At 42.7% G+C, this 23,251-nt stretch overlaps 1 protein-coding gene across 1 annotated transcript in view; it reads left to right on the top strand.

Annotated features, from left to right (window-relative positions):
* The window catches only part of POLRMT (RNA polymerase mitochondrial), a 271,113-nt gene that overhangs the window by 62,716 nt on the left and 185,146 nt on the right, over positions 1-23,251 (top strand). Inside the window, exons 5-6 of the mRNA XM_040322078.1 lie at positions 13,958-14,141; positions 19,390-19,536. Of these exons, the coding sequence (XP_040178012.1) occupies positions 13,958-14,141; positions 19,390-19,536 (331 nt within the window). The remainder of the gene's footprint in view (positions 1-13,957; positions 14,142-19,389; positions 19,537-23,251) is intronic.

Raw genomic sequence — 23,251 nt, 5'->3', positions numbered from 1 at the left:
GTCTGGGCCTGTGTGTTTTTTTTTCTGTGGGGGTGTATTTGCTCAGAAAGGCCTCATTAGGCCTTCTCATCCACGTCGCAGCGTTTTGCCGCCATTTTTGCAGCGCCGACGCCATTTTTTTGTAGCCTGCTGCTACCATTGTGAATTCCCATTGGCGGACATTTTGTTGTGGTCGCGCTATGGCGCAGCTTACTATTGTGGTCGGCCATTTTACTGTGGCCATTTCCTGCTTTTTCTGAGGCGTCCGGCGGCCATTTTGGAGGTGGTTTTGTCCTCTGGTGCTAAGCTTATACAGCGCGCAGCACAGATCTCCTCATGATTTTTTGATCACAGCTTTACCTCACAGCATTTCTCCACACACACACACACACACACACACACACACACACACACACACACACGCTGTGTTCTGAGGGTAGGCAGTGGCACTGAACGGTCTCCTCCGGTGATTGGCGCATCCCCTGGGTAACCCCCGGTCAGCACAGCAAGGAGGGTGGGATTTATTCAGGTCTGAAATGGGTCACTGAGGGCTGTCTAGATGGAGTCAGTGTCTGGTTCTTCCTCCCCAAAACATGCCAGAGGTGACAGCTGGGGCTCCTGCACCTGCAGTTCATGGACACTTTGTTGGAGCAGCGTGCGGGTGTTAGGGGGGGTTAAAAAGTGCCCCGCCTCCACCATCCCCTGGGGGCTGCTCTGGCACAGACCAGGACCTGGCTGTCACGTCCCTGGTTCTGTGTTGTCTGTGTAAGTGGACCAGAACCTTCCTTGTGAGGAGGACTCCTCACTTGGGTTGGTGACGGGGCACTTGTCAGTGTGCTTAGTGATGCTGTATGGAACTCCCTTATGCTGTATTGTGCAGCGGAGGTATCCTCTGAGGGCTTGGTCTTTTTTGTGCACACAAATCGGACCGCTCTGTGAAAGTTTTCGGTTTGAGGAGAGTTTAAAAAAAAAATAGACTTCTCAGGTAGGGCAACACAGTGGTGTAGTGGTTAAAAAAAAAAGTGTAAAATGGGCTCTCGCGCCTCCAAGTGTAAAAATAAATAATGAGGTGAAATGAAACTGCTGCTCAATCTAAATGTGTAAATATATATCACAATAATAAATAGGACGCAGCATGGCGTGCACGTGAGGACGCAACGTACCTCACGGAGGGAGGGGCCTGAGTGCCGGCTGGAGCTCGAGCTGGGAAACCAGGAAGAGCCAGGAAAATCCGTTCAATCCCAGAAGAAAGAGGAGAAGATCTGAGAAAAATTATGAATAAAATATTTAACCCTATATTGGATAAGGGAACAGAGGACCCTCTTAAGATTGAAAGAATACACCGGATAGGAAAACCTAAATGCGCAGAAGCAGACTGGCCAAGAGATATAATTGTGAGGTTCCGGCTATATGAAGATAAAGCAGAAATTTGGACGAAGTTAAGAGGAAAACCACGTATAATGCAATGGAAGGGCTCTCGCGCTATCGATATTCTAAACCTAGGGGGCACTGCTGCAGTTACCTGAAATTGGTCCCAGCCAAAAATGAAAACAAATGAAATGAGTGATAATAACTGCGCTGTGTGGGTATGGAGGGATAGGGCAACAACCAAAAAACAATAAACAAAAAAAAGAAAAAAAAAAACTAAACAGTGATCAAATAAGTCCCACCAAATGGGCGGGGTGAACTCTACAAGCAGTGTGCAATCTGAACTGTGAAGGTGGGTGATCTGGAAAAGGTTAACACTATGCAGCAAAATCCTTATAAGGAAATAAAATAAACATGGAAGTACAGTTATCAAAATAAATGTCCAAGATTGGTACTAAAGACCAAAGGTAAGCGATCCCAACACATAATAAAGGATAAAAATCCAGTGAAATCAAGTGCAAATACAAATCTCGCATCCAAAAAGCATATATTTAAAGGTGCAGTCCTTGATAGCTGTGATTAATAGGTGATGAGAAACCAGGAAATCCAATATTTCAGAGAAGAGCAAGCTTCGGTGCGCACACCTCTAGTGGTATGGAATGCTCACCTCAAGGCCATAGCACGGATAGCCTGGATACCACTCAGGGTGTACTCAAAGATCCAGCAGGATGAGGGCTAGATGTAGTCTCCACATTAAATGACCATATTGGAAGAAACAAGAAAAAGATATGGCGTAATACTGGAAACAAGGGTCTAAAAAACAATCAATCACATGCACATGCACTCACATGGAGGCAGTGAGCAGTGGGCCTATCTCCTACGAACAGCGAGTTCGTGCGACCCAGTCTGAGATCTTGATTGTATGCTGATCCTCTCTCTTTGGCCTCCACCTAAACATCCACGGATACTGGCACTAAATGCTCAGCAGGTATAGATGGGCAAAGAGAGAAGAAGGCACATAGTACAGCTCCGCTTCAAAAGGTATTTAATATAAAAACATATAAAAAAAACTCACATTTAAAATGTCAGAAATATCCAAACAAAACGAGCAGCGAGCTCATATCTCTCTTCAGAGTGTGTGAGGTCTGGTACTTCCTGTCCCTACTAGTGGCGTCATGTCACATGACTGCATCAGGGGATAGTGATGGGAGTACTGAGGGATCTTAAATAGGCCGTCAGAATGTCTGCAAACATGGGTGTCCGTCGGCCATTTTGTCGGAGCCCATAGAGAACAATGTCACCGCCGTCATGGATTAACATTGGAACACAGTTGGTGTGCAGACAGTATGTATTGGCGTATAAATCAGCAAAGAAGATGAGATATGGATTGGTAAGCTATTAAAAACATGAAAGGAGAAGTTTTAAAGGACGGATGGGGACAACACTATAAGCATGGAAGGCGTTGGGTCAAAACACTGGATGGCTGACCAGTCGAGACACAGCTGCCAGGTGCATTATAATAGTTTGTAACTATTCTTGAAGCCGAACGCTAAACTGGATGGGAGAGACTTGGTTAACACCGAAGACGCCATACAATGGATCATATATGGGATATGATTAGGCTCTAAAAGATAATTAAAAATATGTGTAAAAAAGGGATAAAAAAATAGGGATAAAGGTACGTTTCCACGTATGAGAGGGGGGGGGGGGGTCCCAGTCGATGAGCCATTTCAGACTACTAGCATGTAAAAGAAGAGAAGACCGAGTCTAATATGTGGAAGTGCTAGAACCCACACACTCGACATATGGTGGGTGTACATGGGTGAACAAGGTAATATATTGCCAACATATATGGGTAGCAGCTTGAGAAATCTAGTGATGGAAAAACTAGCTATTGGATGAGTCAAACTCGCACTAGTGAAACTACCGGTGAGAGGATGATAAAGGGAAGGAGAGGACAAAGCAAGAAAGGCTCTCAGAAAAGTAGGGATGAGGGACTAAAAGGAAAACCACCTCTACAGTTTGAAGGGACTGAGTTACAAATCTTTACAGATCTGGCCCCAGAAACGCTCGCAAGATGGCGACTCTTGAAACCACTTTTGGAACAAATGCGGGCACAGAATATTAAATATAACTGGGGATTCCCGGCCTGTTTAATAGGCCAGAAAGAAGGAAGGTCAGCGAGACTAAGGTTCCCTGAAGAGCTGGCAGTATTCTGTAACAAACTCGATCTGCAGGTGCCAGACTTGCAAGGCTGGGCAGGAAAAGATAATGAGACATAAAAGGAAGTGGACCCGGGGCTGTTAAGACTGGGGCAAAATTTCCATTAAGGAACTATGGGAGGGGGGTGGAGGGATGGGGGGTTGATAATGGGCTCACTGGGACCCTAAGCTCTGTCTCTGGCATTGAGCTGGGGGGGGATGGATGTCACGATCAGAGTCACACCTCTAAATAAGAGAACCAGTGGCGAGGGAGGTAGGTGGGACCACCTATGGTTCTAAGGCCAGCAATGGGCCAAAGGGGAGACGTGGGGGGGGGGGGGAGCTCTCTCACTGATGTATCCTAGAAAGAAAGATAAAATCCTATGGAAGACAGGGAGAAAGTGTACAGGGCAGAAAAGAGGAAAAGGGAAAAAAAAAGAGGAGAGGATGAGATGGCAGCAACTAAGTTTATGACCTATAATGTCAAAGGATTAAATACCCCCACCAAGAGGCACAAGATTTTTAAAGAGCTTAAAAGGTATAGAGCGGAGGTTGTTTTTTTTACAGGAGACTCACCTGACCCTGGAATCAAATGTTAAATTATTTTCCTCTGACTTCCCGATATGGTATTACGGGGATACTATTTCAAAAAGAGCAAGGGGAGTGGCAATAGGATTTGCTAAGGAGGCTCGGTTCACGTTGGAGGCAAGGATGACCGATAAAGAGGGAAGATTTCTCTTCCTAAAAGGTAAACTGGGTGAGATGGAATGTACCTTGGCAAACATCTATGCCCCCAGCGTGAGCCCAATTAAATATTTTGGTGAAATCATGGGGAAACTGAATGATTTCAGGGCCGGGTATGTGATCTTGATGGGAGATCTCAACTTCTGTATGGACCCGGATGTAGATAGTACGTCGCGGGTAAAGGGGACAAACAACGTCCAGTTAAAAAAGATAAAACAAAAAATGCATAGTAGCCAGATGGTGGACATCTGGAGGATACTGCATCCAAAACTGCGGGTTTATACGTTCTACTCCCCTGTACACGGGACGTACTTTAGAATAGACTACATCATGGTAGACCATAGATTGTTAGAAAGGATCATTGAGTCTAAAATAGAAATTGCGTCACTCTCGGACCATGCCCCTTTAAGCATGAAAATTAACATCAAGAATAAATGGGAAAAAGGGGGAAAGGGAAAATGCAAGTTGGGTCACTGATTGTTAGGTATCCTAATTGGTGGGTACCTAGGGGAGGTCACGCATTAAGTGATGGTACTGTTACTGTAACCATGAGGTCATATAAATTAAATTAGTAGAAGGAATAAGTGTGGGGAAAGGGAATAGTCTAAGGGAAGACTGAATGTTTAAGTTAGTGGGTTACTTTGGGTAACAGTAAATGACCAGCAAACTTTGTTATAAATATAGCAAAAGTTTATTAAGCACAGTTAAGTGTGCAAAGTTAGGAAGTAATGAAAGTATTAAAACCATCTAATTCATAAAGTTCCATTGCACATAAAACATGATACATGACTGACAAGACTCACAAGGACTACAGTTAACAACACCTGTCCGGACGTACTAATAACTCGCTCACCAGTAACATGCACCATGTAGTGAATGGGACATTAATTCAGAATCCTTGCCGTTATGCAGCAAGGAAAATGTGTTTAGCGACCCGGTGTGGGAGACAGTATGCCTCACCACGTCATGAACACATTGAAATTCAAATTGGTGCACTATCTGGTGGGTGAGCCTGGTGCAAAGGGGATGGGGGGGGGGGGGGGGAGAAAAGGATGGGGAATTACCGAGTGTTGTCAAAAATTAGCATATGCAAAAAAATGTTTTTTATCAAATAGGATAAAGTGGTACCAGTAGATCTTGAGTAGTCATTGAAATTGAGCTGTAGCAATATGGGCAGTTCGATACCATGCGGTATTCACTGTTGGTACACTGTGTCACAAGGTCGACTAGTTCACACATATTAATATATGTAGTGTCTATTTAAATAAGACAGTAATGCCACTGTTAATGGATCAGTGTGATGGATGTTTCAATCGGTCCCTTGTGGTGAGCTGCCTGCGATAACTTCAAAGTCGCATCAATGCGTTACAGCATGAATGGTAGGTACCAGTATTGGTTGATCAATCAATTAATGCAAGAGGACTCAATAAATTGTCTAAAGTCTGTAAAAATCAGTTAAACTCAGTGAAAGTATAGTGCAGTTGTTGTTTAATTAGTGCTGCTTACTGCAAGTCCCTTTATAAGCGAATGCAATTGATCATGCTAATTGCTATATGATTTAATGACAATTTAAATCAGGCTCCATTGTGGACTTTCATTCATGAAATATGATTAAGTCAGGACTATTACAACAGCTTGCTGTACATTCACGTTATTTACCATTGTATTATTTCAGTTAGGTCTTTGATCAGCCGATCATATTAAGGTATAATTACCGACCTGTATTTGTTGTTTGTTACGATGGTAGCGTCGTAGAGGGTAATGTAGTGGTGGGTTTACCAGTTATAGCAAGCTGTGGTGTCCGTGAAGTCCGTGCAGTCACTGAGGATCTTGGTGCACTGATTGCAGTAGTTCCACAGGTAGTTTGTGGTTACTTGAGTTGTAAGGAAGCTGCACGCTACACACTAGATAGCATATGGACTTAGTGTGAGCGTGTGGGCGGCGTGTGAACGGCGTCTCGCCTCGACTACTTGCGTGCTTCCTTCGTCTCCTTCGTTTCCCCGCCAGCCAGCGTATGCACCAGAGTAGACGTGACAGGCGTCGGGTGGTGACGTTGACGCGTTTCGCCGTACTCTGTGGCGTAGCTTCTTCTGGGATGGAAAATTAACATCCCTGGTCACCAAAGGCCATCTTACAACTGGAGATTAAACGAATAATTGATTCGGGACGAAGAAGACCTAGCAAGAGTGAAAAGAGTTAAATCAATACTTTTTGGCAAATGATACTGAAGGAATGTCTGGGGCAACCCTATGGGAGGCACACAAAGCCTATGTCAGAGGGATTCTTATATCAGAGGGGGCAAGGAAGAAAAAAGAGAGAGGTAGGAAAATTAATACCTTAACTGAAGAAATATTCAAAATTGAACAAGAACACAAACATCAGGGGAAACAAGAGCTATATCACAAATTGGTTAGAAAGAGAGATGAACTTAAAGAGCTTATGAAACAAGAGACTAAAAGGAAATTAAATAGTATTGCAAAAGAAAGGTATATGTGGGGAAATAAATCCAGCAAACCTCTAGCAAAAATGGTGCAGAAAAAGAAAACCAGAAACTATATAGAAAAAAAAAAACAAGATGGGAGAGGTGGTATATTCAACAAAGGAGATTGCAGATACCTTTTAAAAACTATTATGAGGGGGTTGTATTCTGTAGAGCAGAGGAGTCAGCGGAAAGAAGAAGAAGAAGAAGAAAAAGTTAAAATAAAAGTTTTGCAAGATGGCCCTGTGTTGATAAGATAGAAAGATCAATCTTGGACAAACCAATCACAGAAGAGGAAATAAGTAGAGCGTTGGCGGACTCAGCCCTGGGCAAAAGCCCAGGCCCGGATGGGTTTACAACGCTCTACTTTAAAAAGTGTAGAAAGATACTGATCCCAAGACTGTCATTATTTTAACGGACTAGGGACTGAATATGAAATGAGCAGGGAGGCTCTAGCAGCTACAATTATAGTTATTCCGAAGGAAGGTAAAGATGAAATGCTTTGCTCTGGATACAGGCCGATCTCGCTGCTCAATGCAGATACCAAATTGTATGCGAAAGTATTGGCAGAACGAATGAAAGGGCTGATGACCACACTGGTACACCCAGACCAGGTGGGATTCATCCCTGGAAGGGAGAGGAGGGACAATGGGGGGGGGAGAGCATTGTTACTCCTCCGGAAGTTGAAAGAGAATGGGTCTACAGGGTAGACTGGGGACTCATGATGCAAACCCTGGAAACTATGGGTATTGGACCAAGGATGATTCAGTGGATCAAAACATTGTACCACCACCCATCGGCCAGGATAAGAATAAATGACAGGCTATCCCCAGTTTTTGAGATGAAAAATGGTACGAGACAGGGGTGTCCCCTCTCGCCGCTCTTGTTTGTGTTGTCCCTAGAGCCTCTTCTGGCCAGGGTTCGAAATAGCCCCGATGTGAAAGGTATCAAAGTAGAAGACGACGAACATAAATTATCTGCCTTCGCAGATGACGTATTGTTTTACATCGTCAACCCTAGGACTACAATCTCGAATTTACTAAAAATCCTCACAGTATGGGGAGATCTCAAATTTTAAAATCAATGTAACTAAAACTGAGATCCTAAACGTAAATATTAGTAAATTAGAACGGCTCTTAATGGAGTAGTTTAGGTTTCCTTGGCGAAAGGAACTTAAATACTTAGGAATTAAACTTGCAAACTCAAAGTATATGAAATAAATTATATTACCCTATTAGATGAAATTAAACTGGAAATTAAGAGTAATAGACCAATTTCATGGGTAGGACAAATTAATATCTTAAAGATGGTCCTTCTACCGAAAATTCTGTATAAATTTCAGATACCAGTAGGATTGCCGCAACCTTATCTTAACCACTTAACCCCCGGACCATATTGCTGCCCAAAGACCAGAGTACTTTTTGCGATTCGGGACTGCGTCGCTTTAACAGACAATTGCGCGGTCGTGGCTCCCAAACAAAATTGGCGTCCTTTTTTCCCCACAAATAGAGCTTTCTTTTGGTGGTATTTGATCACCTCTGCGGTTTTTATTTTTTGCGCTATAAACAAAAATAGAGCGACAATTTTGAAAAAAATTAATATTTTTTACTTTTTGCCATAATAAATATCCCCCAAAAATATATAAAAAAAAATATTTTTTCCTCAGTTTAGGGCGATACGTATTCTTCTACCTATTTTTCCTAAAAAAAAATCACGATAAGCGTTTATTGATTGGTTTGTGCAAAAGTTATAGCGTTTACAAAATAGGGGGTATTTTTATGTCATTTTTATTAATATATTTTTTTTACTAGTAATGGCGGCGATCAGCGATATTTTTTTCGGTATTGCGACATTATGGCGGACACTTCGGACACTTTTGACACATTTTTGGGACCATTGGCATTTTTATAGCGATCAGTGCTATAAAAATGCATTGGATTACTATAAAAATGCCACTGGCAGTGAAGGGGTTAAGTATGTCCCTTGTGTGTTCTTACTGTGGGGGGGGGTGGCCTCACATGGGGAAACACTGATCCTCTGTTCATACATTGTATGAACAGAAGATCAGCGTTTCCCCTGCTGACAGGACCGGGAGGTGTGTGTTTACACACACAGCTCCCGGTCCCCCCTCTGTAACGAGCGATCGCGTGTGCCCGGCGGCGATCGCGCCCGCCGGGCACACGCACGGGAGTCGGGGCGAGCGGGGGGCGCGTGCGCGCCCCTAGTGGCGGCTGGAAGAGGGGACGTTATACTACGTGCTCTCGCCCAGCAGAGCCAACTTGCCGACGTAGAATGGCGGTGCGCGGTCGGCAAGTAGTTAAAGTTCTCAAAACTTTGTTAATGAACTTTATTTGGAAGAGCAAAAAACATACTCTCCTTCTTGGTAATAAAACAGGAAAAAAAATGGTGGACTTGCGGTCCCGGATATTAGAAAATATTACAAAGCGGTGGTGTTGTCTCGGGTCGTGGAGTGGGCCAGAGATAATAAGGAAAAAAGATGGGTAAAGAGAGAAAATGCACTGTCCAAGACAAAATTGGGAAGTATAATATGGAATCCCCCTCAGTATAGAGCACTGGATGAGAATACTTACGAGATAACACGAAATGCACTTAAAATATGGGATAGGTTGCACAAACAAATAGATAAGGATTACAATTCACCTCTCATAGATTTAAAGGAGAATGAATATTTCGCACCAGGAAAAAAAATAGTGTGTGGGAATTGGATAAAAAAGATAAAGCAAGCATAGCTAAGGGATATAAATAAAGGGAAAATCACACCATTGCAGGAGAAATCTCAATGAGGAATTAATGGTAGTTGATGAGTGGAGATATCGACAGTTGTGCCACTTTGTCAAAAATCTACCCCAACCATTAAGGTCAGGGGAACAGCTTACATCATTGGAAAAGTTATGTATTACAGATAAACCTAAAGGCATTATTTCAAGGCTCTACCAAATATTGGTGGCAGTGGACGAACTGGAGATGGGGAAAAATGGGAACGGGAATTAGGAACACAGAAGGATAAAATCACTATAGGGAAAATTTTGAAACTGACCCACTCTTCGGCTGTGGACAGTAGGACCGCAGAAATGAATTATAAGTGCATAACGGGCTGGTATGCAACACCAGATAAATTGAGTAAATTTAAAGAGGGGCAGTCGGCGGACTGTTGGCGAGGTTTCAAGACCCCGGGCACAATGGCCCATTTATGGTGGAATTGCCCAAAAGTTAAAACATTTTGGGAAAAAATATTAGGATTGATTAAAGATATTACCAAGAGGGAGTTAAAAAACGATCCATGGTTAGTACTTTTACACGGAGGCGAGGATACGGTTAAATCCTACAAAGAATCCTTGATACCACATTTGTTAAACGCGGCTAAAAGGCTGATCCCAAAAAAATGGCAGGAGGTAGAGTGCCCATCAGTATGGGAGTGGATTGACTCGGTAGAAGAGACGTATATCATGGAAGGACTGAAGAATAGTATCGATGAGGGAAAGACAGAATATAAAAATAAATGGAAATATTTGAAGGAATTTAAGAAATCCTGGAGTTGCGTGGAAAACCTAAGGGTCTATACCTGAATAGGGGTCAGAGTAGGAAGGAATAACAACGTACAGTGGTAATAACTGAAATCAGAAGGTAGCGGGGGGAGGGGGGTGGGTTAAAATAGGGAGTTTTCTTAAATGTTATAATACGATTTTTGTACATTCTGGAATTGGACTAACCACGATTTGAACTTTTTTGATAACACATGTACATATGTTAAAGCGGAGGTTCACCCTAAAAATCATCTATATACCATTAGATCCAGCATACTGCTGACATCTACAGTATGCTGGTATTTTATTTTTTTCGCTGTACTTACCGTCTTATAGTTTTTTTTTACCCGGCTCCGAGTTCTCACTACGACGGGGAGTAGGCATTCCTATGAAGAGGGGTAGATGATTGACGTGCGGGTAAGGCACGTCACGCGTTCCGAAAACAGACGAACTAGGACTCGGCGCTATACGGCGCCTGCCGTGTAGAGCTGACTGCGCAGGCGCCGTATAATGCCAAGTCCCAGAACGTCTTTTTTCGGGACGCGCCTTACCCGCACGTCGATCTACGCATCTTAATAGGAAAGCCTACTCCCCGGGGCAGTGAGAACCCGGAAGCCGGGTGAAAAGAACTATAAGAAGGTATGTAGTGCGTAAAAAAAAAAAAAAAATACCAGCATACTGTAGATGTCAGCAGTATGTTGGATGTAACGGTATATAATTGTTTTAGGGTGAACCTCCGCTTAAAAAACAAAACACAAATGATGCAAAACCGTAGCAGAGACGCTATAAGCATAATTACTGTGCGCTAGTCTCATGTTTTGGGTGGAGTCTGAAGTGGTTAGAAAAAAAATAAAAAAACAATAATAAATAGAATGTAAAATGATAAGCGCAATTATGAATAAAATACGGTGAGAAGCAAGTGCAGTCTGTAATAATGCAACCTGTAAACAAAAATGACAATGTGCAATGATCAATAAAGTGACAGTCCCATAAAGTGATGATAAATGTTCTTCGTAAATATATTGATGTTCTTCCAGTGTTCTAAAAAAGTGGGCTCACAGAGCGCTTACCTCCTTGTAGATAAAATAACTCCTTTAGATGTGTATCTCTGCTTTCCTTAATGGTGTGTTCCGGCTATAAGTCTCCTAACGTAACTCCACTGGATATGGTCTTCGGTGTTCCAGCAGTGTAGGCTATAGCTCAGGAAAATGTATTTGAAGGTGCTAAAAATACAAAGGATATAAAGGAAAGGCTTCCCATGGTGAAGTATGTAATACAAAGTTTAATGAAGAAAAAGTAAAATTGCTTACAAAAACATAAAGATCACATGCCAAACGTAATTCCACAACACTTCTGGTATTCTCCAGGTAGTTCTGGCCCTTACATGTTGCGAGGTGTCGGATTGGTTAAACAACCTTTCTTTTATACAGGAAAAACGGAAGTAAATCGGCGGCCATCTTGTCGGAGTACATGTCTTCGTCAAGGCGGCGGCCGTTTTGTAGGTGAGTAAAAGATGTTGCTGTTGGACTATGTTCTATATGGCTAGATGAACTCCCGGCATAATGGCCGCCGGGAGTCCATCTAGCCATATTTAGCCTGGCTTCAGGGGTGAGAGTTTTTTTTAGGGTTGTCCCGATACCGATACTGAGCATTTGCACGAGTACTTGTACTCACGCGAATGCTCCTGATGCTTCACCGATACTTTTTTTTTCACCCGGGCGAAGAGCGGGCTGAGAGGGGTCGGCTAGCAGGCGGAGGGCGGACTGAAAGGGGCAGAGAGGGGGCGGCTAGCAGACTGAGTGGGCGGAGAGGAGCCGGAGAGCAAAGCAGAACTCTGGAATAAACTTGGACAACTACAGGAAGTACAGGTATTCACCGGGTACAGTCCGATATGGGCCAATGGGTACTATGAGGAGTTGCTATCATTGGCTTGAGGCACGGGGTCACACACAAGACATATATTTACTGCGAGTAAACTGATTCCCTTCACCGAGCTGAGGGAGCAATTTCACCTCCCGCAATCAATGCTCTTCTATTATAGGCAATTGCAACATGCAGCGAGGGTGCAGGCTGGGGGGACCCCGTGGACCCATGTTTACTTTGGGATATTACACGACATCCCTATGGAAGACAATTTTAAACAGGCCATAACTAGGCCCCTGTTTCAGGCCCACAAACTGATCCTTAGACATTGGAAGGCAGTTGAGCCCCCAACGTTGAAGGAATGGATTGCCGAAATGGGTGACCTCATAAGGCTGGAGAAATATATCTTTTTAACATAGGGGTCGTTCGGAAAGTTTCTCCCCAGTTGATCTTGTAATGGATAGACTGTTGAGGTAAGAGGTAGGAAAGTGAGCGATACACTAAAAGGGCGAGAATATAAAGCACTTACCGTATGCATATCACACTATAGTGTGGACTTGTGAATGAGCAGGTCCTTTAGAAGAATTGCCCGAATTGTATAATAAGACATGGTAGTGAATGCTATAAGTAATGTATGAATATACCTCTTGCGGTGATAATTGAACTGTATGACCAATTCTGTGCCTGTGCCTGTGAGCTGTGAAGTTTTTCTATTTGTTCTGTTTTTTCTTTTTTTTTCCAAAGGTGTTGGCCTTTCATTTCTTTTTTTTTTTCTCTTCGCCTCATTCGGCGGAAGAGAGATGACTGCATTCTTTGGACATTGTCCGGGCAATCAAGGTTTATTTGTCTAGATCTGCGGAGATCCGAGGATCAGACTCCTTTTTTGTTTTACCAAAAGGACCCAAGAAGGGGTCTGTAAATTGGTTATTCAGGCCTACGGTCTGAAACGTAAAGCTGCTCCCTTTAGGGTGAGAGCTCATTCTACCAGGGGTGTAGGAGCCTCCTGGGCTTTTTGCCATCAGGTATCTGTGGCTCAGATTTGTAAGGCTGCTACCTGGTCTTCAGTGCATACGTTCACAAAATGTTATCAAGTGGATGTTCACAGCGGCAGGTCGCAGTGTACAGCGGGCTGCCGTATAAGTTCTGATGGCTATTGTTTGGCAGGGTGTCTCCCTCCCCTCAAGGCTATTGCTCTGGGATGTCCCAGTAGGTAATGAATATTAGCATAACTCTGTGTCCCATGATGTGTGAAAAAGAGAAAATAGGATTTTTTCGTCATACTTACATGTAAAATCCTTTTCTTTTGAGTCCCTCCCCTCTTTTTGAGGATTCAGTACTTGCTTCAAAACTGATGTGCTTCCTGTATGGGAGGGGTTATATAGGGGATCGCTTCCTGTTTAACGACCTTTGGTCTACCAGTGTCCATTCACCTGATGATGAAGTATAACCAGTTAGTAATGAATATTAGCTTAACTCTATGTCCCATGATGTACTAAAAAAAAGGATTTTGCAGGTAAGTATGACAAAAAAATCATATTTTTTCACTCTTCTAAAAATGTGTTTTGTCTGTGTGACAATTGGAGAGATTCCTCATCCTTTCCTGACATAAAGTGGGGGCAAATTTTGCCATTGAAGACCCTAATGTCCCTAGACTGCCCCTAATGACAATCTCCAAATTATGCCCACTCGGTCTAAAACAAAAATAGACAGTTTTAACTAGAGTTGAGCCAAGATCTTTTTCACTTCAAGGATTTATAACTACTTCTATCTCTTTTTAGTTGCTTGCGTCAGATGGAGAAGGATGGACTGTCAGTTGACCTACTCTTTCAGGGCTTGACATATCGTGATGATGAAAGGCAAATGGTGCTCAAGGCCATCCGCCAGGTCAGGCCAGCCTTCACACCTCCTCCTAGAATTGAAGTTGTTTTAGACTCTCCACTGGTTAAGAATTTCTACAAGCATGTAAGTCTGATTGAAATGTAATGCAGTACACATAAACAGAAAATGTCCAGGCTTTTGTAGAACATGGGGAAATGGGCAGTGATAAGTGCATGAATGTGGAGAGGTTACAGGAGTAACATGGCAAAGCTGTGTTACTAAAGTATAACTAGCACAGTTACAGGATGAACTTTGCAGAAATCATGCAAAGTTTGGGGTCTCTTTTGCTGTCTTGCAATGCTTTAACACTCCCTTCACATTGCCACCTGGTATTAAACTTGTGTTTTTTTTTTTTTTTTTTAAATGGGCCCCTGGTTTATGCCATAATGTGCTTGTATGAACTGCATATTAGTATGTTATGACAGATCTAACTATGAAATGGAGTTTCATGGTCTTTCTACCGGGTTGTCAGTCTCTGGCCACTTGAATAACTTAAACTCCTGGGAATGCACAGCACTGGGTAACCATCGTGTTGGGGCACTTTCGGCAATCGGTACACAGGCAGTGTGAGGGACATGAGAAATGTAAACCAATTAACCAGAGATGGGAAAATTTGTGCCCCTGTTTTTGTCCACAAGCGGTTTGAACGGTAACCACAGTAGTAATGAGGGCCGGCCGGCTTACTGCTATGCCTGGGTGAATGGGTAGAGGGAGCAGTGTCTTGCCAGGGTTCAAGGAGAAACATCAGGGTAGATGGCGACCTGGGTGCTATCAGCGTCCAGTATTCTCGAGGCTTGATCATGATGACTTCCTCTTGACGTTAAAAGTCATGTGACACACAATTTTATGTTATTCTGTAATGTTTGGCTTGCCGAATCCAGGGGCTCTATGAACCCTGTCAATTTCTATCTCTTTGGTCAATAGCCACCCCTATGCGGTGTTAAATATTTCAATCACTGATGAATGAAGATCAGAGGTGTCCAGTAGCTTCTAGAATACCAAGCGGTCAGATGTTGTTCTGGCCATCCAACTGATGCCAGATGCTCTGTTTCAGTTCCACCATATGTGATTTGACCGATTCCTGAACAGTAGAGTACATAGACACAATATCTCATTTGGTGCGTACCACGGTAAAATATTGAGCATTTAAGCTCAGTAGCCCAGGGTTTTCCATGTACTGACCAGCTTCCAGCATGGGGGACCCTTCCATGGAGGCCTTAGTGTTTGGGTGGTCATTTCACAATTGCAGGGAAGATGCATCTGAGCCCACAACATCACGCGCCATCTTTGTAGAGCGTACCATGCTCTGTGACCCATCAGTGCTTGGGAAAAATTTGTGAAGAAAGATCATGGATTTTTGATCCTATTTTGACACACTCTTTATGTACAGTGGATATAAAAAGTCTACCCACCCCTGTTAAAATGTCAGGTTTCTGTGATGTAAAAAAAGAGACAAAGATCAATAATTTCAGAACTTTTTTCACCTTTTAATGTGACCTATAAACTGTACAACTGCACACCCTTAAACAAATACTTTGTTGAAGCACCTTTTGATTTTATTACAGCACTCAGTCTTTTTGGGGATGAGTCTATCAGCACAGCACATCTTGACTTGGCAATATTTGCCCATTCTTTGCAAAAACACTCCAAATCTGTCAGATTACGAGGGCATCTCCTGTGCACAGCCCTCTTCAGATCACCCCACAGTATTTTTAATCGGATTCAGGTCTGTGCTCTGGCTGGGCCATTCCAAAACTTTAATCTTCTTCTGTTGAAGCCATTCCTTTATTGATTTGGATGTATGCTTTGGGTATGCTTTGGGTCGTTGCTATGTCCCCTCAGCCTGCACCAAGCAGCTCAGTTTTTTTCTGCCTAGTTGAGGAGAAGACATGGCTCCCTTCGGGCCCATAGGCCTGGAGGCTTTATTTCAAATTTACTTTGGATTTTTTGTTTTATTTTTTCCTGTGATCTTCGATCAACTGCCGACTGGGCAACAGGCTGGATCCCAGATCCTTGTAGTCCCTCCAGTTTTGGCCATCAAGCGTGTGCCGACCACAGCTACGCACTGGGTCGTCCACGACAGGCCCGTCGCTCTACGGGTGGCCAGTGAGCTATACGCTCCAGGGCATGCAAATGACCGGTCTATAGGGCCGATATATATATAGCCAGTTGGACTGCCCCCTGGGCGGGGCTGTTCAGCTTTGAAGTTGTTAACACTTTCTGCCTAGTCACTCCTAAAGGAAGGCTTATACCCAATTTGTCAAGATTAAGGCTGTGTCCGTCCATGAACTCGGAGAAAAAGATTTTACGGTGAGTATACAATCCTATTTTTGGAATTGAAAAAACTCAACCTTGGTTTCATCAGACCACAACACATTTTCCCACATGCTTTTGGGAGACTTCAGATGTGTTTTTTTGCAAAATTTAGCCAGGCTTGGATGTTTTTCTTCATAGGTAAAAGCTTCCATCTTGCCACTTTACCCTATAGCCCAGACATATGAAGAATATGAGAGATTGTTGTCACATGTACTCCACAGTCAGTAATTGCCAGATATTCCTGCACCTCCTTAAATGTTGCTGTAGGCCTCTTGGCAGCTTCCCTGACCAGTTTTCTTCTCGTCTTCATCAATTTTTGAGGTACGTCCAGTTCTTGGTAATGTCCTTGTTGTGCCGTATTTTCTCCACTTGATGATGACTGTCTTCACTGTGTTCCATGGTATATCTAATGGCTTGGAAATTCTTTTGTACCCTTCTCCTGACTGACACCTTTTAACAATGAGATCACTCTGGTGCTTTGGAAGCTCTCTACAGACCATGGCTTTTGCTGTAGGATGCGACTAAGAAAATGTCAGGAAAGACCTACTAGAACAGCTGAACTTTTAGGCCCCGTACACACGATAGAATCTATCCGCAGATAAATCCCAGCAAATGGGTTTCTGCGGATAGATCCTATGGTGTGTACACGCCAGCGGATCTGTTTCCGCGGAGAAATCTCCTCTGGGATGGATTCCAGCAGATCGAATATTTGTTGTGCTGCACAACATATCCATCTGCTGGAATCCATTCCAACGGATGGATCCGCTCGTCTGTACAGACTTACCGGATCCATTCGTCCAAAGGGATTCCCCGCACGCGTCGTAATGATTTGACGCATGCGTGGAATTCCTTATATGACAGCGTCGCGCCCGTCGCCGCGTCATAATCGCGGCGACGGCGCGACACGTCATCGGCAGAGGATTTCCGCGCGGATTTCAATGGGATGGTGTGTACACTCCATCCCATCGAAATCAGCGGATTTCTTTGAGAGGATTTATCCGTGGAAACGGTCCGCTGGACCGTATCTGCGGATAAATCCTCTCGTGTGTATGGGGCCTTATTTGGGGTTCATCTGAGGCACTTTTAAATGATGGCAGGTGTGTACTGACTCCTATTTAATATGAGTTTCAATGTGATTGCGTAATTCTGAACACCGCTACATACCCAGTTATAAGAGGGTGTGCACACTTATGCAACCACATTATTATTATTATTATTATTTATTTTTTTACCCCCACATGGCCATGAATAAGCACTAAGTCAGTGCGAAACGTCGGTTATCCTCCTGTTTCTGTTGCTGTGATCTGGTATGTTTTGCTGTTCGTTTAAATAAAGACAACCTGTTTGGTTTGGAGTGCGGCCATCCATCCTTCATTTTACGCCCATGCTTGCCTAGTGCACTGCCAGCACCCTTGGAATCCTACACCTGTGTATGACCCTATAGCAGACCCACCTTGAGCGGTGATTTTCCTTCTCCCACCTGTACTCAATTGTACGGGGGGGGGGGGGGGGTAAAAATAAAAAAATACAGGGGTATTTATACTTTTTATATCCACTGTATATGGGACTCTGTAAGATATTCCTGTGGATTTCTCTCTTCCCATTTACCTCTCTCCCAGTATTCTGGACACTCCACAGGTCAAACCTGCATATGATGACTAGTTGGCTTTCGGATTGTGGGTTAGGAGAGGAATTGGGGATGTATACAAACTCCTTGCCTTGGATACAGTAAAGTCCTTTCAATATCTGCAAGAGTACTGACTAATGAGTTCTTCTGCAACATCCAAATCAACTAACGTGTCCATAGTTTGCTCCGATGAGGAGCCACCCGAAAACTTACCCCATTCGAGAATTGCTGTTGAAAAGACCACAACTTGAGAGACATAGTTTCAGATCTATACCCTTCTCTGATCAACTCGATGGGGTCTGGCCCACATCCTTACAGGGCGAAACGGGCAGACGATCTATGCAAAAAACCCAATTATGACGATCATTGGCCAGGATTTGGCATGCCTCTTCCAAATGCTCCTAGGAGATTTTCACTCAGGAAACACTTACAAATTACTCTGTGGTATATGTCCCCGGATTGTGTGTAAAAATTCACCCCGCCATTATCTCCCATATGCTGCTGTAGAGAGCACGTTTTCACCTTTTGATAGTCCTGCCCCAAGGCTATTTAGCTTTGGATGTGGGTTTACACCATGGTTATTTAGCTCAGGCCTTAACATCTCTTTAGCCACAACCCCTGGAAAGCCCTTTTGCATGAACTAATCCCATCACTGACTGCAAATCAGAAAAAGCTGGTGGGGTTTTTGGTTCCTGGCTGCCCGGCAAACCCTGGCTAGAGCATGGAAACGGTTCTTGAATTTCACTGAATTATGACAGACTTATGGGCACAATGGTGCATGAAAAGCTTGCTTCCATCCTGGAGGACACCCATACCAAATTCCTTAAGGTTTGGGATCCCCAGATCGCATCTAACATGACATGAACATAGACAGGACTTTGCTTTCAGTCTGCCCACTCCTGGTGACCTGTTTGTATTGCGACCTGGCTGAACCATGTTGGATCCCCCCCCCTTTTATGTTCTCCCCCTTTTATTTTGCTCCCAGGCAAGTCTTTCTTGCAAGTCATCTTCTCCATTTACTTTTCCTCTCCATTTTGATGCTTTTGCAAGCAGTCACAAATTCTTTTTTTCAACTCCCCTGTTTTTCCCATACTACTTCATTGACCATCGCACTGCATTGTTCTCTCTGACTTTTATCTTCATGTGCATTGTTTTAGTAATTTTGGTCTATGCTCATTGATATCCAACTGTAACACTGTACAGTAGTCCCCGAGGGGGGGTGTGTCTTTCTTTGCCACACTGTTGGCACTATTTCACTGTGCCTTTACTTGCTGTTAATTTTTCTTTATTGTAAAAACTTTGTATAACCGAAACGTAAAATGATTAGACTTAACTGAAAAAGTGATGTCTGACTTAGATTTTTTTCTTTTTTTTCCTTTATGTTCGCAGTCTCCTCCCTGTTATCCTAAAATGGACTTTACAGTGACTGACTTACAGGAACGGTTTGAAGAGCAACTGAAAATTGAGAGTTGTGATACTGTGACTATTAACTCGGTGGAGGCTATTAAACCAGTTACTGATAAAAAGATGAAAGCAGTAAGTTAAACTGAAGTTAATGCTATTTGTGTTTTTTTTTTTTTTTTTTTTCTTTTTTGCATCATTTTATTTATTTTTCACACCAATTTTTGATTTACAACAAAAACAAACTAAATACATTCATATTCCATTCGCAAAAAAAGAGGGAGGCCCAATACAATGATACCATCAATTATTCTCCTATGGGATATACTCTTAATTGTATATAATCTATTATTCATATTGATATGACATCCCTTTCCCTTAACCCCCCCCCCCTCCATCTTACCTACCAATCCTATATCTACACGCAGAAAATAACACCCCTATGGTGGTGGTAACATGCATATAAGACTGTAATAGTATTACAGCAACAATCCCATTTATATCCTAAACTTGTCCCTCTACCCTTTTTAGTTAATCCTTCCCCCACTCTTTCTATAGTTTGAGAAGGATCTATCCACCCCTGGGATTCCATCTGATGCAATAATAAGGGGTATCATACCAGGCATCCCTAACCATGGATCCCATATTTTATGGATTTTTTTTTTTATCAAACCCCTATTCCAGAACACCTGCAATTCTTTTAGTAAGGTATCATTAACCAGTATATACCATTCCTCATATGTAGGAACAATCTGGGATATTCATTTTTGTGCAATTAACTTTCGTGCTATAAATGGCATCTTAATAGCCGTCTTAACTGCTGTGGTAGATATACTTATTTTTCTAAATAACCTAGTAGACTTATTTTAGGATCCAATTAGTATATGTGTTTGTATCGGAAAAACATCCGATTTAATAGTGTCTACTATTTTATGCCAGTACTTGACATTTCCATAACTTATGTAATAGATCAGCAGAAGTTCTCTGGCACCGAGGGCATTCAGATGTATCTCGTCTACCCCATTCATACAATTTAGCTGGGGTCCTATACACTCTATGAATTATATATAATTGCCTTAGGGACTGCTGAGGTGATACCGACACTAACTGTACTTATTTCAAAATATTTTGCTATTCATCTGTTGGATCTCCTAAGTCCCTTTCCCATTCCCTTCTAGCAGGACAGATGGCCTCCCCCTGAGATTGCCCATTTAAACAACCATATAAAGTAGAAATAAGGCCCTTCTTAGTTTGTGTCTTTGAAATAAGATCTATTAATAGCATAGTTTGTAGTTCACCTTAAAAATCTGTAAGGTGAACTTACACAGGATCCCCTCCTCGCCCCCCCCGTCCCCCCATCCTGCTGACCTGGACAGCGGCAATCTCCCGTTCCAAGCCGCGGTATATTCGCATCAGGCTTCCGGGGCTTAGAAATCCCCTCGCCATCTACGCGTCTTCATTGGTGACAGGACGGGCTCTGTGGCTGCTGATTGGTTGGTGCAGCCCATGTGACGGTGCTGACCAATTAGAATGCTCTGAAACGTCCCTCCTGACGAGGTCCATTTTGGACAGTCTCCTGATGCGGATAAGCCGGGGCTTAGAACGGGAGATTGGTGTGTGGGGGGGGGGGGGGGTGTGGGTGGGATGGGGTTTTGGGTTGGTTTAACCCTACAGATTTTGGTGTACGTTTAATAAACCGTGATGGGCCAAGATCATGATGATCAACGCTTATCTCAGAGCATTGCCCGTTTAATAAACTGAGATAAGGAGCAGAGAACATGTTCTCTGCTTCTCATCACAGCACATGACAGTTTTGTCACAAACGGGCAGTTTAATAAACCGAGATCTGAAGATCTCACAGCCCTTCCACTGAAATATCTCCCTTCCAGATTCACCAGCTCAGAGGTGGAGAATCTGGAAAGAGAAGCTGGTGTGATAAGATTAAGAAGGCTTATTTCTTCCTAATGTCAGCACCAGTGGGTTAAAAATGAATATTAACAACAATGTATATCTATATATACACATACGTGTGTGTGTATATAGATACTGTGTGTGTGTGTGTGTGTGTATGTATGTATGTATGTATGTATGTATATACACACACACACACACACACACACACACACACAGTGGGGATCGAAAGTTTGGGCACCCTAGGTAAAAATTTGTATTAATATGCATAACAAAACCAAGGAAAGATGGAAAAATCTCCAAAAGGCATCAAATTACAGATTATACATTCTTGTATGTCAAAAAAGTTAGATTTTATTTCCATCATTTACACTTTCAAAATTACAGAAAACAAAAAATGGCGTCTGCAAAAGTTTGGGCACCCTGCAGAGTTAATATCTGTATTACAGCTTGTAAACGATTTTTGTAGCCAGCCAAGAGTCTTTCAATTCATGTTTGAGGTATCTTTGCCCATTCTTCCTTACAAAAGTCTTCCAGGTCTTTGAGATTTCTGGGCTGTCTGTCACGCACTGCTCTTTTAAGGTCTATCCATAGATTTTCAATTATGTTGAGGTCAGGAGATTGTGAAGGCCATGGCAAAACCTTCAGTTTACGCCTCTTGATGTAATCCCCCGTGGATTCTGAGGTGTGTTTAGGATCATTATCCATTTGTAGAAGCCATCCTCTCTTTAACTTCAGCTTTTTCACAGATGCCCTCAAGTTACCAACCAAAATTTGCTGAAATTGTATTGAATCCATTTTCCTTCTACTCGTAAAATGTTCCCTGTGCCACTGGCTGCAATACAACCCCAAAGCATGATTGATCCACCCCCATGCTTAACAGTAGGACAGAGGTTCTTTTCATTAAATTCTGTGCCCTTTCTTCTCCAAACGTACCTTTGCTCATTCCGGCCAAAAAGTTATATTTTAACCTCATCGGTCCACAGAACTTCTTTCCAAAATGCATCAGGCTTGTCTATATGTTCATTTGCAAAGTTGAAACGCTGATTTTTGCGGTGAGGACGTAGAAGAGGTTTTCTTCTGATGACTCTTCCATGAAGACCATTTTTGTACAAGTATCTCTTTATAGTGGAATAGTGTACCACAACTCCAGTGTCTGCCAGATCTTTCTGGAGGGATCGTGCAGTCAAACGTGGGTTTGGAATTGCTTTTCTCACAATCCTGCGAGCTGTTTGTTCTGTCTGATATTTTTCTTGGTCTTCCAGATCTTGCTTTAACTTCCACTGTTCCTGATGACTGCCATTTCTTATTTACATTCCGAACAGAGGATATTGACATCTGAAAACGCTTTGCTATCTTCTTATAGCCTTCTCCAGCTTTGTGAGCGTCAACTATTTTCAGTTTCAGTTTTCTAGACAACTGCTTAGAAGAACCCATGGTGCTGATTGTTGGGGCAAGGTCAGATGAGTCTGGGCATTTAAAACCTTTGAGATTGACATCACCTGGTCTTCCCAGACGATGATTGAGAACAATCCATGACACTGGCAGGTCTCAGCTTTGCAAAGGGGGCAGTGCATGCTATAAATTCTGCAGGGTGCCCAAACTTTTGCCCAAACTTTTGCAGACACCATTTTTTTTTTGTTTTCTGTAATTTTAAAAAGTGTAAATAAAATTTAACTTTTTTTGACATATAAGAATGTCTAATCTGAAATTTGATGCCTTTTGGAGATTTTTCCATCTTTCCTTTGCTTCGTTATGCACATTACCACCTAGGGTGCCCAAACTTTCGATCCCCACTGTGTGTGTGTGTGTGTGTATGTATATGTGTATGTATATGTGTATGTATGTGTATATATAATACACTATATATATATATATATATATATATATATATATATATATATATATATATATATATATAGTGTGTGTGTATATGTAT

Source organism: Rana temporaria, chromosome 1 (assembly GCF_905171775.1).
Source record: "Rana temporaria chromosome 1, aRanTem1.1, whole genome shotgun sequence".
Taxonomy (NCBI): domain Eukaryota; kingdom Metazoa; phylum Chordata; class Amphibia; order Anura; family Ranidae; genus Rana; species Rana temporaria.
This window is presented reverse-complemented; position numbering and strand designations above follow the sequence as displayed.